The sequence below is a fragment of the Oryzias melastigma genome, linkage group LG2, assembly GCF_002922805.2.
Source record: "Oryzias melastigma strain HK-1 linkage group LG2, ASM292280v2, whole genome shotgun sequence".
Lineage (NCBI taxonomy): Eukaryota > Metazoa > Chordata > Actinopteri > Beloniformes > Adrianichthyidae > Oryzias > Oryzias melastigma.
The window spans coordinates 14,534,777-14,551,413 of NC_050513.1; the positions used below are offsets into that span (position 1 = coordinate 14,534,777).

General features: G+C 37.9%; 1 protein-coding gene and 1 long non-coding RNA gene across 2 annotated transcripts in view; one reads left to right on the plus strand and one right to left on the minus strand.

Moving 5' to 3' along the window:
- LOC112156860 (plakophilin-4) overlaps positions 1–14,644 on the minus strand; it is a gene marked incomplete at its 5' end in the record, with an annotated part of 52,664 nt that extends 38,020 nt beyond the window's left edge. Inside the window, 2 exon segments of the mRNA XM_024289244.2 lie at positions 14,069–14,220; positions 14,483–14,644. Coding sequence (XP_024145012.1) covers positions 14,069–14,194 — 126 coding nt within the window.
- LOC112156865 overlaps positions 11,583–16,637 on the plus strand; it is a 31,487-nt gene continuing 26,432 nt past the window's right edge. Inside the window, exon 1 of the long non-coding RNA XR_002921061.2 lies at positions 11,583–11,746. This is a non-coding gene — a long non-coding RNA (uncharacterized LOC112156865). The remainder of the gene's footprint in view (positions 11,747–16,637) is intronic.

Consider the following 16,637-nt stretch of genomic DNA (forward strand, 5'->3'; position numbering starts at 1 on the left):
TTTAAATGAGACCAAATACTTAAAATTGTTGGAGTTTTGTGTTAAGAAAACCCATTTGCCATCTCATAGCTGGCCGTTTTATTGATAACAAAATGGAGGCGAACAAAGTGTAAAGTAACTCTGACAGGTCTGGGAGCGGAGCTCCACCAACATGGCGTATGAACATGCAGCATGATGCTTGCTGTCACAGTGTGAGCGCTGACTGTTCATGCTGTTCTTCACCGCTTCAGAGCCGCCGAGCCAAGACACGAACACACAGCCCTCCTTGTTTGGGCCTCTCCGCGTTACGCCACGCCTCGAGAAAGCCAACGTGTTTGAAACCAGGCTGCCAGGCTGAAGCGAGGCTGTGCCAGGCTACGCCTCACACCAGCTGGGGGCTAAAGGATGATTCGCCTTGGCTTATTGTGAGCTGTCACAGTGTTTTTTTCTGTGTTTTATCAAGTGACACTGACCGCAGAACTCCAAGTGGTCCGCCTCCGCCTCCTCTCTGTGTCTAATCACGGCCCAGCAGCTTGGGTTTATCCACCCTGCATCTGTGATATCCGTGAAATGTTTCTGCGGCTCTCAGCTCTGCCACCGCTCGCTCTCTGGAATGCTTTGTGCGGACAGCAGCTCCGCGCTTTCAGCATCCGATGAGTAAAAATACGCCTTAAAAGGCGCCGCTTCCAACCGCAATGAAATCACTGCTGGACTTCATCACTATTCATCTTGTTTTCTGATCTCTTCGCTCTTTCCACCAATAAATCAATCAAAATATTGACCCCTGGGTGGTGAGTGGGGCGCCCCAGAGGCAGAATAGGTAAAAAAAATTCAAAGGCGGACAAGCTGAGATTTCCAATGTTAAAGTCGTAAATTTATAAGAAAAAAACTCCTAATTTTATGATACTAAAGTCATAAATTAATGAGAAAATGTTGTAATTTTACAAAAATAACCTTGAAAATTTATAAGGAGAAAAAGTTGTAGTTTTACTGGACAAAAATAGTAAATTTATGAGGGAAAAACTAACAATTTTAAAATATTAAAGTCGTAAATTTATGACGAAAAAGTTGAAATGTTATAAATCATAGCTTTATGAGTTTCTCTTATAATTTATCAAGGATTCATGAGGAAAATGTGATATTTTACAATAATAATTTTGTACATTTATAAGTAGTAGTTTTATAGGAATAATGTTGTAAATGTTTGATGAAAAAGTTGTAATTTTATGAGAAAAAAGTTGTAAATCAATGAGAAAAAAGTAATAATTTTACAATAATAAAGTCAGAAATCTATTAAAAAAATATGAGAACAATTTTGAGAATAATCTTGTAAAATTATAAGGAAAAACAATTAAAAAGTCATAAAAATTGGTTGGTCATAATTTTACAACAGTATTCTTGTGTTTTATTGTTTTTTCCTCATAAATGTACAAGTTTTTTCCTCATGAAACAACTTTTTCCTCACAATTTTACAATTTTATTCTCACAAATGTCATAAATCTCCAACCCCAGTGGCAGAATAGGTCAAACAATTCAAAGGCGAACAATCTGAGATTTCCAATGATAAAGTCGTACGTTTATAAAAAAAAAAATCTAAATCTAAATCTATCTCATCTAAAATTTATGAACAGAAAGTAGTAGTTTTACTGGAATAAAAAGGTAAATGTTTGATGAAAAAGTTGTAGTTTTATGAGAAAAATGTCTTCATTTTTAAATACTAAAGTCAGAAATTTATTAGAAAAAAAAAAATCCGAGAATAATCTCAAAAATAATCTTATAAAATTATTAGGGTAAAAAAATAAAGTTATAAAAAATTCTGACTTTTTTCCTCATAACTTAACAACAAAATTCTTGTAAGTTTTTGCCTTTTTCCTGATGAATGTATACGTTTTTTTCACATATTAACAATTTTATTCTCATAAATGTCATAAATCTCCCATCTCAGAGGCAGAATAAGTCAAAAAATTCAAAGGCGGACAATATCAGATTTCCAATGATAAATGTATCAATTTATAAGAAAAAAACATAATTTTATAATAATAAGGTCATAAATTAATGAGAAAAGGTTTTAATTTTACAAAAATAACCTTGTAAATGTATGAGGAGAAAAGTTGTAATTTTACTGGACTAAAGTAGTACATTTATGAGGCAAAAACTCAGAATTTTAAAATGTTAAAGTTGTAGATTTATAACAAAAAAGTTGAAAAGTTATAAGTCATAACTTTATGAGTTTCTCTTATTATTTAACAATGATAAAGTAATGCATTTATGAGAAAAAAATGTAATTTTACATTAATAGTTTTTTAAATTTATGACAAAAAAATAGTAGTTTTAGTGGAATAAAGTGGTAAATGTCATAATTTTACAATAATAAAGTCAGAAATTTATGAGAAAAAAAATTAAAGTTTTCCAAGAACAATCTCTGGAATAAGTTTGTAATATTATGAGGGAAAGAGACAATAAAGTCATAAAATTTCTGCCTTTTTTCCTCATAATTTCACAACAATATTCTCATAATTTTTTTTCCTTTTTTTCCTTATAAATGTATGTTTTTTTCTCATTAAATTACAACTTTTTCCTCACAATTTTATAATTTTATTCTCATAAAAGTCATAAATCTCCAACCCCAGAGGCAGAATAGGTCAAAAAAAATTAAAGGACAATCTAAGATTTTAGGCCACCCCGGATTGGACGTCAGCTTCAGCAGACGGGACGAGAAGCAGGCCTTCAGATCCATACGGAGCAGCGATACTGCAGCTTTCGGAGGGCTTGGATAGCAATGTGCGGTGACATAACTGGATCAGTGGAGCCGCTTTAAGCCACGGATACGAGCAAAGACCCTGCAGTTTAGCAAGAGGCAAACCCAGTGCGTGAGAAGTTGTTGTTTTATGGCGACCCCCACCCTCCTCCTGCCACTGTTTACTGAGAGGGGGGGGGGGGATGTGCTGAGCGTGCAGTTTTCATTTTCAGCAGCGTCATGCATCACATTCTCACACTGTAGTGGACCTCAGCGCAACAGCCGACATGTACGAGTGCTTATTAGAAAATAAAATGCTTTCGGTTCTGCTCAAAATGCTCAGCACATTTCCTACGGTGGCCTTGAAGGCCAAATAACATAAAAAAAAAGAAAAAAAATCTCTCAACGGCAAGTCATATTGAAGATCACGACAATTAAAAAAGCAAAACAAGTAATAAAAAAAAAACCAACATACAATTTTAGAGAATTAAAATTTTTCGGAAAACAAAAGCAAATTCCAGTTTTTATACCTGCGTTTGCATTGACTTTTCATTGGGGGTGGCAACTGGAATGTGCACCAATGTAGAGTGCACCTTAACCGGAACCGAATAAAACCCAACCGGTGCCCAACCCTAGTCGGCTCTGGCCTCATCGAGACATTAAACAACGAGACAGTCAGGCTTCAAGCTCAGCCACAGAGACACAGAAACACCGGTAGAAGCTGTCAAACAGACACAGCCCCCTATACTGGGGAAATCCTTTAATGATCTTTTAATAATAATCCTAAATCCAAACATGGAGATTACTGATGTTCTCTTCACATTAAATAAACCATCAAATATCCCATAATATCTACCCTTTTCAGTTTCTTGTGTTTCATTTTTTCTGTCACTCTCCTTGGCTCAACGTCAAATCAATCCAGCGATGTTTGTCGAAGGCGCGTCAGATCAAACTGTGTTCACGCTTTATGGGTTTCAGGTGTCCAAGTTGCCAGGTTTGGTATTTCATCCCTCACATCCTTCACTCTCCTCCTTCCACTGGGTTAAATGAGAGGAGAGCGAGGGGGGGGGAGCATCAGGCCTTGAAAACAATGAAGGGCAGTAACTGATGTGCTCCATTTAGCACGTCTGATCTGACATTTCTGTGGAGGAACGGCGGGCGGCGGATCTGATGATCCAGCAGCTCTGCAGCCAGCAACATGGGAGAGGAGTGAAGCATGTTTGCTTTCCACTCAAAACCACTTTACATTTTAGTCCTCTGGTAGATATATTTTTAAAAAATGTGCATCTTATACCACCATCTAAGGGTTTAAAGAGCATGATAACAATTAGTCTAGTTTTTGTTTTAGTTCTTTTTGTACCATTTAATGCTAAGATCTTAGAGTTCTCCCACTAAAAAAGATGAGAGTATGTAATTTTCATCAGTATAGTGAGAGACATATTGAAAAAAAAATCTCATTCTGGTCATTCGAGACCGGGTCGTGGGGGCAGCAATCTAAGCAAAGATGAACAGACTTCCCTCTCCCGGGTCACTTCCTCCAGCTCCTCTGGGAGGACCCCGAGGCGTTCCCAAGCCATCCGAGAGATATAGTCTCTCCAGCGTGTCCTGGGTCTTCCCTGGGGGCTCCGCCCAGTGGGACATGCCCGGATCACCTCCCTAGATGCTGAGCCACCTCAACTAGCTCTGCTTGATTTGAAGGAGAAGCGGCTCTACTCCAAAATCTCTCCGTGATCGAGTTTTTCACCCTATTTCTACGAGAGCGCCCCGGCACCCTCCGAAGGAAACTCATTTCGGCCGCTTGTAGTCGGGATCTCGTTCTTTCGGTCACGATCCAGAACTCGTGACCATAGATAAGTACTGGAACGAAGATCGACCGGTAAATTGAGAGTTTAGGCAATCCATTTACCGGTCGACCTTCGGTAGGCGTGTGATGGGGAGGCATCGGCAGTATTTTCGAGATGATTTTTTTTGAAAATCGTTGGCGGAGAGGTCATGAATGTGGCCGTCAGGCAGGCGGAATGGCCCGCTATTTACAGTATAAACTTCCAAGGATACTGGGTGGCTGCCGGTCGGTAACTCTAGATACGGACGGCTGCCATCCGGAGAAATCGTCTTTTGAGAGTTGTTCCCGACTGTCACTTGACTGCCTCTGCACAACCTCCCAGCGTACTACGGCCACTAACGAATGTCAGCTCTTAGAGATAAGTCTCCCAGTTGCCATAAAATTGTAACTTTTTCTAAAAACCTTAGTGGCTACCGTGTGGCGTGTAAAAATGACAAATGCTGCCGTTACGTCCTGCTACTGCTGCAACTTTTTCCATCCAGGCCTTCGGCTCACCTGGCAGGTGTGGCCAATGTGCCTTAATTGGGAGGAGGAGACACCAAGGCAGGCAGAGCAAAGCAGCAGGATAGCGCTTGGGTTTTACTTTGAGTTGTGCTGGGGTGTTTTGTTCTTTTCTTCCTCAGCAGTCTTAAACTGCTGGGTTTTGTTATTTTAGTTTGGGGTTGGACCTTGGTAGTCTTGATTTACAGGCTTTGTTTATTTGTTTTCTTTAGGTAGCTTTGGTTAGGCAGCCATTAGCAGGGAGCTGCTGACTCCGACGGTCGACATGGTTGGGTCTTACTTTGTTTCTGGTCAAGGTTCCAATTCCCTTTTGGATTGTCTTTTTGTTTAAACCATCACACTCATTTTTTCCTTTTTGGTCTCTCATTTCAGGACACGGGATTTCCTTTTATTCTTGCTGGTGTCCAGTTTTTGTTGTTGTCCCCTTTTGTATGCCCCAACACCTAGACCCGAGCCAGGTATACCCATAGGGGATCTAATACTGCCACCTGTCAAATTTGCTGAAAAACTTCAATTTAGGTCGCCGCCAATGGTATTTTCATGTATGTGACCATAGTCTCAGTCGACAATGACAGAAGTCAAACGTTTCCTGTAAATGTTCAAGGATTCTACACATTGTTGGTGGTAGTTTAACCAGCTCAGTGGCCTTGTGGGAGAGTGTCCGACCTGAGATTGGAAGGTTGTGGGTTCAAATCCCAACAGAGTCATACCAAAGACTCTTAGAATGGGACCCAGGGTCTCCCTGCTTGACACTCAGCATTAAGGGGTTGGACTGGGTATGGTTCCCGAGCGGCTGTGTCTGCAGCTCACTGCTCCCCCAGGGGATGGGTCAAATGCGGAGAGCAAATTTCACACACCTAAGTGTGTGACAACAAATGGGATTTTATTTTTCATTTTGCCTCATTTCTCCATTAGCAGAAAAAAAGCCACAAACCATGATATTCCCACCCCCATGCTTCACAGCAGGTATGGTGCTTTTTGGATGCAACCCTTCCTCCTCCTAACACAACAGGTTGAGTTTTTACTAAAACTTTCTATTATTGGGTGATAGTCTTTTTTGTAGATATGTTTTTTTTAACCTTATTAGGTCATCGTAACTACATTTATGAGCTTATAGCTAGATTATTTCAGAAATTTGCTTTATCGCAGACATACGGAGTTCAGGCTGTAGTAGCACCAGTGTACTTTGTGTAGTCTGCCTGCACGATGGTTCAGTTCAGGATTCAATCTGAACAAAACTCAGCTCCATGTGTAAGAATGTCAGAGCTGCAGCAATTCCCAACACACTTACCACCACGTTTAACGTTTGGCACATTGAGTGATCTAAAGGGCACACCGTAGTCAGAAACATAACTAAAGCAATGGAAGAAAGCCAGCTGAAAAGAACAGAGTGTATGGCCACCACGCCTCAGTGGCAATAAAAGTTCTGAGATCCAGTCATAACGGACATTTTTCATATGTTTTCTTTCTATGATTTGTTTTTTGGGCTGAATGTTTCATCCCTTTAACAAACACTTAATGTACAATAGCTCAACTACGTCCTTTAGGGAAACACTGCAGTCTCTGGTGTAATCTGTCGGTGAACGTGTTTGTGAAAGAAGATTCTCTTTCAGTCATTTCTGTATTGTGATTTGGCTGCATTGTTGCTTGGCAACCCCATATATTATGCATTTTTTTTAAGGATACAGACACTGAGGAATTTGAGAGGTTGCTTATATTGCATAATCATAATTAAAAGACCACTGGGAACGCTTTTACAGTAGATCAAAAGATAATCGGAGTGGGACTGTTTACTCTGTAATTCAACAAAAAAAAATCCATCAGGACTGATAGTTTTGTTGATTTTGAATAAAATGACTGAACCGGTAATTTCTATTGTCTTTTACTTTACCAGATAAGCTCAATCTGTCAAAAATCTACCAATCAGAACAGGCACATTGGTTATCAGTTGATCAAAGCTACCCTTAACTTAATCCTTTTAACACACAAATCAGTTATACCCACATCTAACTCATTGGATCCCATTTCCTATAACTATACTCACTGCAATTCTATATTCGCTTATGCATCAGACCTCACAAAAATCATCGATACATATAAATCCTTTTTGGCAATTAACAGATTTGCATCAAAAACACAAATGTGGAAATGTAGGATTCCAAATATAATCTTATGATTCTTAAGTCTCTGTTGACAAGTCCAAGTCTTATCGTAATTCTCACAAGTCCAGATCACGCTTTAAGCTCAGTTTCCTCTAAGTAAAAAAACTCAAAACAAGAGTTTTTCATCAGTAATGAATTCTTTCATAGTAGAGGATGTAACAGTAATTCTAATGGAGATTTTTAAATGTCAAAGTCTTAAAGTCTCTGTCCACGAGTCAGTGTATTCAGACTGGAGAAGTCTGTTGGTCCTGAACTTTAGTCTATATTCAGACCAACTGGACATTTCTGTCTCAACCCAAAGCTTGTAAACAAAACCACCTGACTAAAGATCACTTCAGTGATTGGCCAGGAATTATGAGGGCGGGGCAAACAAGGAGGAAAGAATAATGGAAGTCTAAAGATTTTCAATCCTTGTCAGGATAGTTCACTTATTTTGAATTTTGAACGTCTGCATCAACGTTACTTCTTACGTCTACTTTGGTACGCTGTAAGACAGTTACTGACGACGAAGAAGGTACTCTGTAAGTTTTTACGACATATAGATTGTTGGGAAAACCGTATGAGAAGTTATGTGTATCACGTTAAAAGTTGTTTTAATGAGCCTGTATTCATTCGACCACATTTCAATGTGTTCCTGTGCCTCATTGTTGCTACGCTACTCTGTCTACATCCCATAATGCCCGGCTACGGTGGTCGTTTTGGTCCTGTAGTTCCACTCCTAGCACGGAGCCTTTTCAGACTGAGGAAACTTGAACTGAAGTTCTGTCTGATTGGAAACGAACCGAGGCCACCTCGAAAGATGGGTCGGAGACTGGTTCTTGGTCCTGGATCCGAGTCCACTTGGGTGTATTCAGACTAATGGGTTGTTCCGGATTATCGGGAGAAACACACTCTGGTTCACTTTAGGCAAACCAAATGTATCCAGTCTGAATACAGCCAAAACGTCACTGTCCACAAGTCCAACTTAAGTTTTAGATTTGTTAAGAGGTTTCATGGATTTTATAATATGATTTTTAATATTTTATTTATTTATTTTTAGTAAACTCCCCATTAGGGCTGGGTTGATAAAAATAAATTAATCAATTTGAATCAAATTAAGCACAATAGATCAATAATTGATCCATAAAAATATAAATCAATTTGGCAAATAAAGAGAAACTCCGCTAGCTTGATGCTAACGCCTAATGGAATTTCCCATAGGACGGCTAATGCTAACACTTGGTCGACGTAAACATACAATCATAACATCTTTACATACTTACAGGTATGAATTTTTCAAACTATTTAAAATTTAAAGTAACCATTTGTGTTCTAAAGCCACGTTTCTCCTTCCTCTGGAATTAGATGTAATGCTTTAGTACGGTCGCCACCTAGTGGCCAAACTGAAAAGTCCTCAAACAATGTTTATAAATTTAACGATGTGAACATTTTCATTAGAACTTCTCCTTTAGAGAATCCATGTATGATATCAACAATCTCATTATTTCAATAATACATTTTACAGTATGTGAACTGGATCAGATTCATATAAATGTATTCAAAATGTAAAGTATATTATTAATGTATTTCTAAACAAATGTGTATAAATCTGTAAACTCAAAACTGAATTGAAGAATTGAAAGAATAATAAAAAAAATGAATCTAATTGGATTGTTTCAGGAAATTTGAATTCCCAGCCCTATCCCACATCATATTTTGAAACTGGTCATGATCTAGAGTCAACTGTAAAGATCTAAGTACTTAATTTGGATGTACAAGTCAACTCTTAACCCTCTGATTCATGAATTATGAAAGTCTAGTCAATAATTTTTCATGCAAAAGTCTTACAAGACCAGGTCAGGTTTACAGTATTTAAGATCCACAGTTTTCTGGTCGTACACCCAAATCCTAGTCTTACAAGACCAGGTCAGGTTTACAGTATTTAAGATCCACAGTTTTCTGGTCGTAGACCCAAATCCTAGTCTTACAAGACCAGGTCAGGTTTACAGTATTTGATAGATCCACAGTTTTCTGGTCGTAGACCCAAATCCTAGTCTTACAAGACCAGGTCAGGTTTACAGTATTTAAGATCCACAGTTTTCTGGTCGTACACCCAAATCCTGTGAGAATGTCATCACCACTATACAACTTTTGTGAAAGTTCCTGGTAAAAGTTAAAATTTCAGAGGTCCAATCGGTCAATTTTAATGCAATTCCCTATTGTACGACTGAAGCAGGACCAGGGAAGCACTGCCATGAGTCATGCTGTCTTGTACAGAACTTCTGATTAAGTGACAACAAAGCAGATTTCTCCGCCCTATAACAAACTGAACTTCAGATCAACTGAGATTGAAGCACAATCTGCAGAAAAAGCTACGGGATTAAAAACAGGAGCCTCTTTTCTTGCACATTGCAAGCCTTTATATAGCCGTGCGTTGACTCGGGCATTCGGGGGGCTGAGTTGAGAATATGGCGCCTGTCCAGGTATAATTAAAAAGAGGAGAACAGAAAGAGTCTCATGGTGACGTGATAGAAGGGAAGATGAAAATAACAGCAGGGAGCGGTAGCAGATGGAGGCTGTACTCATTTGTCTTTCTGGTCCCATTTTTAACTGCGAGTTTGTCATAGACGCTATGACAACGAGTTTTTAGACTTTTTTGTTACCGTGCACACAAGGCGGATGTAAAGAGAAATACAAAAGAAAAGGGATAAAGTTAAAAGAAAACTTTGACAGTGCGTGTTAATAAGTGTAGGGTTAGGGATGTAATTCAGATTCAGTCTAATACACATTTCAAAGTTAAGGCCCGGGGGCCGGATCTGGCCCTCTGGGTAATTCTATCCGGCCCTCTAGATCATTTTATTTTATTGTTATTAATGGTCCGATGTTATCTTGTGCTTATTTCTAATTTGTATAATTTTGACAAAATATATTTTTATGGAGAATAAAAAATAGAAAGTTATTGAAGGTTTAAGTTGATTTATTCTAAGAATAATATTCCTGCCTTTTTATTATTAATATTTATATGAAAAAGTTACTGTTTTAAAGTTTTAGTAATGGACATTCTGCTAGCTTTTTTGACCATTTTGGCATTTATTAAGATGTTTTAGGCTTTTTTGGAGTTTAGCTAATATTTCAGCTACATGCTAGCTGTTTTGGCTAATTTAGGATTTTTTTTAAGTTTTTGAGGCCAATTTGGTTTTAGGCTAATATTTGCAAGTTAGCTGTTTTGGCTACTTTAGGCTTTTTCAGCGTTTCAGGCTATTTTGAAGTTTAGCTATCTTTGTTCAGCTACATGCTAACTGTTTTGGCTAACCTAAGTTTTTTCTTTCATGTTTTATGCTAATTTGGCAAAAAGCTAATATTGTAGCTGGCTATCAGCTTCAGCCTTTTTTTTTAATTTCAGCATCTTCAGCTATCAGCATTAGCATCTTTAGCAGCCAAATTCAACTTACAGCATTCACACTAGCATTATCGCAGGTAATGCTAAATATCTAGTTCAAATTTATGTTAAAAAGTTACGGTTTTAATGTTTTAAAAATGGGAATTCTGCTAGCTTTTTGGATTATTTTGACATTTACTAAGATTTTTTAGGCAATTTTGGACTTTAGCTAATATTTCAACTACATGCTAGCTGCTTTGGCTAATTTATCCTTTTTTACGTTTTACAGGCTGTTTTGGTTTTAGGATAATACTTACAAGCTAGCAGTTTCGACTAATTTAGGCTTTTTCAGTGTTTTAGGCTATTTTGAAGTTTAGCTATTTTTTTCAGCTACATGCTAGCTGTTTTAGCTACATGCTAGCTGTTTTGACTACAAGCTAGCTGTTTTAGCTGCTAGCAGTTTTGGCTACATGCTAGCTGTTTTGGCTTTATATCTAGTTCATAACTATGTTAAAAAGTTATGGTTTTAAAGTTTTAAAAATTTTGTTTTAGGGTGTTCAATAAATATTTATTAAGGTGTGATTTGGATTTTGGCCTCTTGTGCGATTGAGTTTGACAACCCTGATCTAAGGCTTAAAGAGATCCTTTTGTAACCTTCTTGATCGTAAGGTCCTCTAACATCTGTTTAGAGTGACACATTAGTCACATAAGTAATGTTTCTTTTAGGACAGTAAAATCAAAATTGATGTTGGGTGTTTTTGAGAAGGAAGGGGTATAAAAACCACTAAGTTACTTCCACTGTCATTCTTGTAGTGTTTCTGTTTACAGGGAAGGATCGATTTGACTTTCGTTTGTCTTTTTGGCATCGTGTGCTCGTCTGTCATCGTGTATTTACATGATGACATTAAAAAGACGACGTTTGCCTTCCTAAAACAAGAGAACGGGACATCAAGAGAATATTATTGTCTGTGAATGCAGAATCAGCTTTCCCCAAAGATGGTGAGGTTCGGTAGAAGAACGTCCATTTCCTTCTAATTGCTGATGACCTGATGGGTCGTTATGGAGACAGTCGTCCCTGTTTCTGATGAACGGAACTACTTGCTTCCTGCCGTAGATCCTGGTGTCTAGGAAACGGAGTGACCAAACACAGTGTGATGACTATAGAGGTTTGTTCTGTTTTGTTTCTTTTTGTTTCGTGTGTTTTGAATGTTCTGTATGGAGTGAAGAAGGAAGACTGGTGTCAGGTTGGGATTGGAGGATGACACTTTTAACACCTGGCATTTTCACTGTCCGTGGGGGGAGTTTGGACGGTACTTTCTGTGTCCCCTCCCCCCACGGACACCATCTTGAGAGGCCTTTGGCTGTATGTGAACTTTGTTGACCTTAACTGTAGTTGTGTGTAGTAGTTCTGAACTGACATTTTGTTTGATTTCTTTTGTTAGTTTCAGGGAGACAGGTCAGACTCCGTCATTTATGTTCCTTTTGTTTGACATTTGACTTAGTTTGGTTTTGTCTATCATTTTGGCCTGAAGTTAAGTGCTCTATTTTTCTTTTGTAACTTCTGCAAACCCTTATTTTTGCTCAAAGTAGATCGTAACAATATCACATGTATGGATGTGGCCTGACTATGACTACTACTGTACTTCTGAACCTGCTGCCCTGGATTTAGCCTGAGTGAAGACAATCTGCGCTCTACAGTCAAACGGAAATGGCTATTAGCAAAAAATTTGCTTTCGAGCAGTTAGCGTTCTCTGATGACAACATCAGCGCAGCATGCTAATTGGTTAAAAAATTGAGGGGCCTCTGGTCACACGCAAGATAGCGTCAGAATCAATCTGTGGCCGGAGGTGGAAGTCGTAATGTTAGCCGGTTGCGAAAGCGGAAATTTCCTAAATTTTGGAAACTATTTCAGAATTATATTTTAAAACCTTTTCAGAACTATCAGCTTTTACGCTTTTGAATGTGATTACACTGAAAAGTTTTTTTTTTCTGCGAATCAGCTGATCGGAGTCACGAAATGCCGTTTCGTTTTTCCGTGAATCAAATGATTGGAGCCGCGAAATACAATTTTTTTTTCTGGAAATCAGCTGATCGGAGCGGCAAATTGCCGTTTTTTTTCTTTGCGAATCAGCTGATCGGAGACGCAAAATGCCTTTGTTTTCTCTCAATGCCGTTTTGTCTCTTTGAGAGAGTTTGTCAAATAGACAAAAAGGGTCAATAAAAGAGAGGAAAAAAGAGAAAAGTGTCAAATGCTTGAATCAATATTTTTGTTGCGGCCGGCTCCGGCAGGGGGAGGGACTTCCGGTAATTAATTTTGGCCGCCATATTTTTTTCATTTTCTTGAAAAAATGCTAATTGCTAAATGCTCTTCTTCTCAAAGGGCCAACGGTTAAAATTATTATGAAAGTAAAAGTTTCATTGGTAGTCACGCAGCTCGGTGTGTGATTTGTTTGGTTTTTATATCACCGCGAACATCATTAGATCCTGTTTGTTCTCCAGAATACACAGATTTCAAGTACTAGACAAAACTTTGATAACAAGACTGATCTTGTCTTATTGCTGAGTTTATTTTATGACTTTAAAATATATTATATTTTACGCTAGGTAACAATGGTTAGTAGATATTCAGAGGGGAGTGGCTAAAATCTATAGATTCCTGTATTCTGGATATTCTTTTGTCTATTGGATAATTAACCAATCATATTTCATGTTTATGCTCCAGTTAACAGCAGTAGTAAGTTGAAAAAAGGATGACAACTCACCAAAGTAAACCTAAAATAGAATAAAATAAAATGGCTCGTGTTTTTTAGGAATTGATTTTCTCCATTTGAATGTTCCTGTTTGGGACAGGAAGTCTTTTATTTTGAAAGAAAGTCATATGAGCTTCTGTCAAAAGTGAAAATTCCAGTTTATCTTAATATTTATGTATTTATTTGTGCCCAAAAATAATTATTATTCATATTTACTATAAAAAACAACAATGTAATGATGCAATGATGTAGTATATATTTTCATAAAACGGTAAAAAAAATGTTTTGTGGCTAATATTAGGTTTTAATAAGTATCAAACGGGTCCAAATTGCTCTTTTCCTGGCAATGGTTGGTGGTCTAGGGGAAGAAAGCTACTCTGCTTTTATGTATTTGTTGTTTTTGCAACGTTCACATTTATTTTCGGAGTCATCTTTCCGATTAGTCCGAGCATTTCTCTAAGTTTCCTTTTTTTTTTTTCTGAAGGACATCAACACAAAACACGAGAACGAAACACACAAAGATTAAATCTACACACATACATTTATTTTAAACCCAAATTTAAGCACGTTTTCATCCAGATTTTTATGCTATTCCTCTGGAGAGGTGGAATTACTATAACAAGGCACAGATTTGATTCTGATCCGACCCGGGAGCTAAAAGGTGCCTCCACTCCAACACATGAACCCCACATTGCTCCTGAAGGTTGGAGGTCGGCGCCAGTGAATGGTCACCCTTACCTGCTCCTTGACAGAAGCCAGCAGGTTGGTGGTGGTGGTGGAGCTGGAGTCTTGGGGGAGGTCAGGACCGCCCTGCCCCTCTCTGACCACCACTGCCCCGTCCCCTTCACTGCTGCCCTCCTCCATCTCCACCTCAGGTCCCCTCTTGGAAGCTGAAGATCCACCAGAAAAAAACCCTCCAGTGAGTCAGTGAGGTCACAGGGTCATCTTCCCGACAGATTTCAGAAATGATGCACGCGCGTCCACGTTACAACGACAGGTAATTCTGCAGGTGCATGCGGCTGCTGCATGCAGTGCATGGACACCTGCACCTGCGCGCACGCGGGACATCCGTCCGTCACATTTGCATCATCAAAGACGAGGTCAGGAAGCCGCCTCACCGGACCGGACCGGAACCGAACCTGCGGGACTCACCGGCCAGATGTTGCTGTGAAAAGCAGGCCACAGCTGGCTCCTCACGCGTCCATCCTCCTCTTCCCGCGCGCGCGCCCCTGACAGCTACTACAATGGGCACGCGCCCGGAATGCAAACGTCCTCGAGCTCCAAGTGTTTTATTTCCTTTCTTCCTTTTTTTTTAATCGACAGTTATACTAAACGCGCCCGTGCACTCCTGCCTCCTCCTCCCCCGACCCGCCGCCGCCGTCGATCATCGGCGTGACGTCACCATGCGGCTATGGATTATTTCCCCCGATAAGAGGATCGATCCGGAGCGCTCCGCTGCATGCGATGAAGCTGCTGCTGCTGCTGCTGCAGGACAAACCGAGCAGCCGCGTGAGAGCTGCGAGCACGGCGAGGATGCAGCCTGCCGCGTGCGTGTGCGCATGCGTGCATGTGCGTGTGTCGACAGCCACACAAACCGCTGCAGGCCCGAGCGCACGCCAGCGCTTTATGGGATTCCCAACAGAATGATTAGAAGCGAAAGTTTAATCAGTTCATTGTATGGAACGCTGGGGATGCCAAAACAACAGTAGTTTTTAGATCCGCTGATATCAGTAAAAACTGTGGCCGAACATTAGGGCCACCATTAAAAAAAGAAATACATTTACAAAAAATATTTTTAAGTCATTAAATCATAATAATATGATTTAAAAAGTCACAATTTTACAAGAATTAAAGCTTTACATTTAAGAGAAAATAAGTCATAATTATGCAAGAAAAAATTGTAAATTTATGAACAAAAAAATATGTAATGTTACAAGAAAAATTTGGTAAATTTAAAACAAAAAAGTCGCAATTTTACGAGAATTAAGTTGTAAAATTTGCAAAAAAAATAATGTTTAACACAATAAAGTTGCAACATTTACATAAAATATTGTTTTACAAAAAAAGTTGTACATTTATAAGAAAAAAATAATAATTTTACAAGAATGAAGTAAATGTGTAACTTTACATGAATTAAGTCGTAAAATTATTAGAAAGAAACTAATTGTTGTAAAATTATGATAAAGTAGTACATTTAAAAGAGAATAAGTCATAATTAAGCAAGAAAAGAGTTTTAAATTTGTAAACAAAAAAATTGTAATTTTACGAGGATCATTTGGTAAATTTAAAATAATAAAGTAGTAATTTTGCAAGAATTAAGTTGTAAAATGTACAAAACAAATTGTTTTATGAGAACAAAGTTGTAAATTTATAAGAAAAAAATAATTTTACAAGAATGAAGTTTTCAACTTATGAGAAAAATGCGTGACTATACGTGAACTAAGTCGTGAAATTATTAGAAAGAAACCATCATAATTTTATAAGAATAATCACATAACCTTCCTTATGTGTGAAACCAATGCTGAATAAAGGAAATGCGTTCTACGTGTCTCGTACGGTGCCTTTTTGTTCTTATATTTTCCTAAGCAGACTTTTGCCCGTATTAGTGTATGAATGTAATCTCGTTAATTCTCAATTTATAACTTGTGAAATCATATTACTTTTTTTGCATGAAATATTGACTGTTTTACTCGTAATTCTACAAGTTTATTCTTGTAAATTTACACATTTTTTCATAATTTTATTTCTTTATTATTGTATACTTTCACCTTTTTGCTCACAAATTTATGACTTTATTTTTGTGAAATTACAATTTTAGTCTCAAATTTAAAAGGTTATTCTTGTAAAACTGATATTCGTTTGTAATTTTTACTACGATATTTTCAACTTTTTTTCTTATAAATGCATATTCTCATAAGATTATGACTTTTTTCATAAATTTACAACTTCTTTTTTTGTAAAACAATGACTTTTCTTATTCTAATGCATGTACTTTTATGTTGACCCTAATACTCATCGTAAAAATAGATGAATGTACTTTTGATTTCAAAGTACACACACTTTTGGTATTTTATTATAATATGATATACAATAATTTACCAAATATATTAGGTGTGGCTAATTTCTTGCTTCCAACTCAAAACATGTGAAAACAACTGAACTTGCTCTGGGTTATTTAGGGTTGCCATGATTAGACGACTAATCGCCGACTAATCGACTAAAGTAGTCGACGACTAATTTATTAGTTGCTTAGTCATTACTTTTTATTATATGGAGTCAGAGTGTAGTAAAGTATAAAAAGTTATGT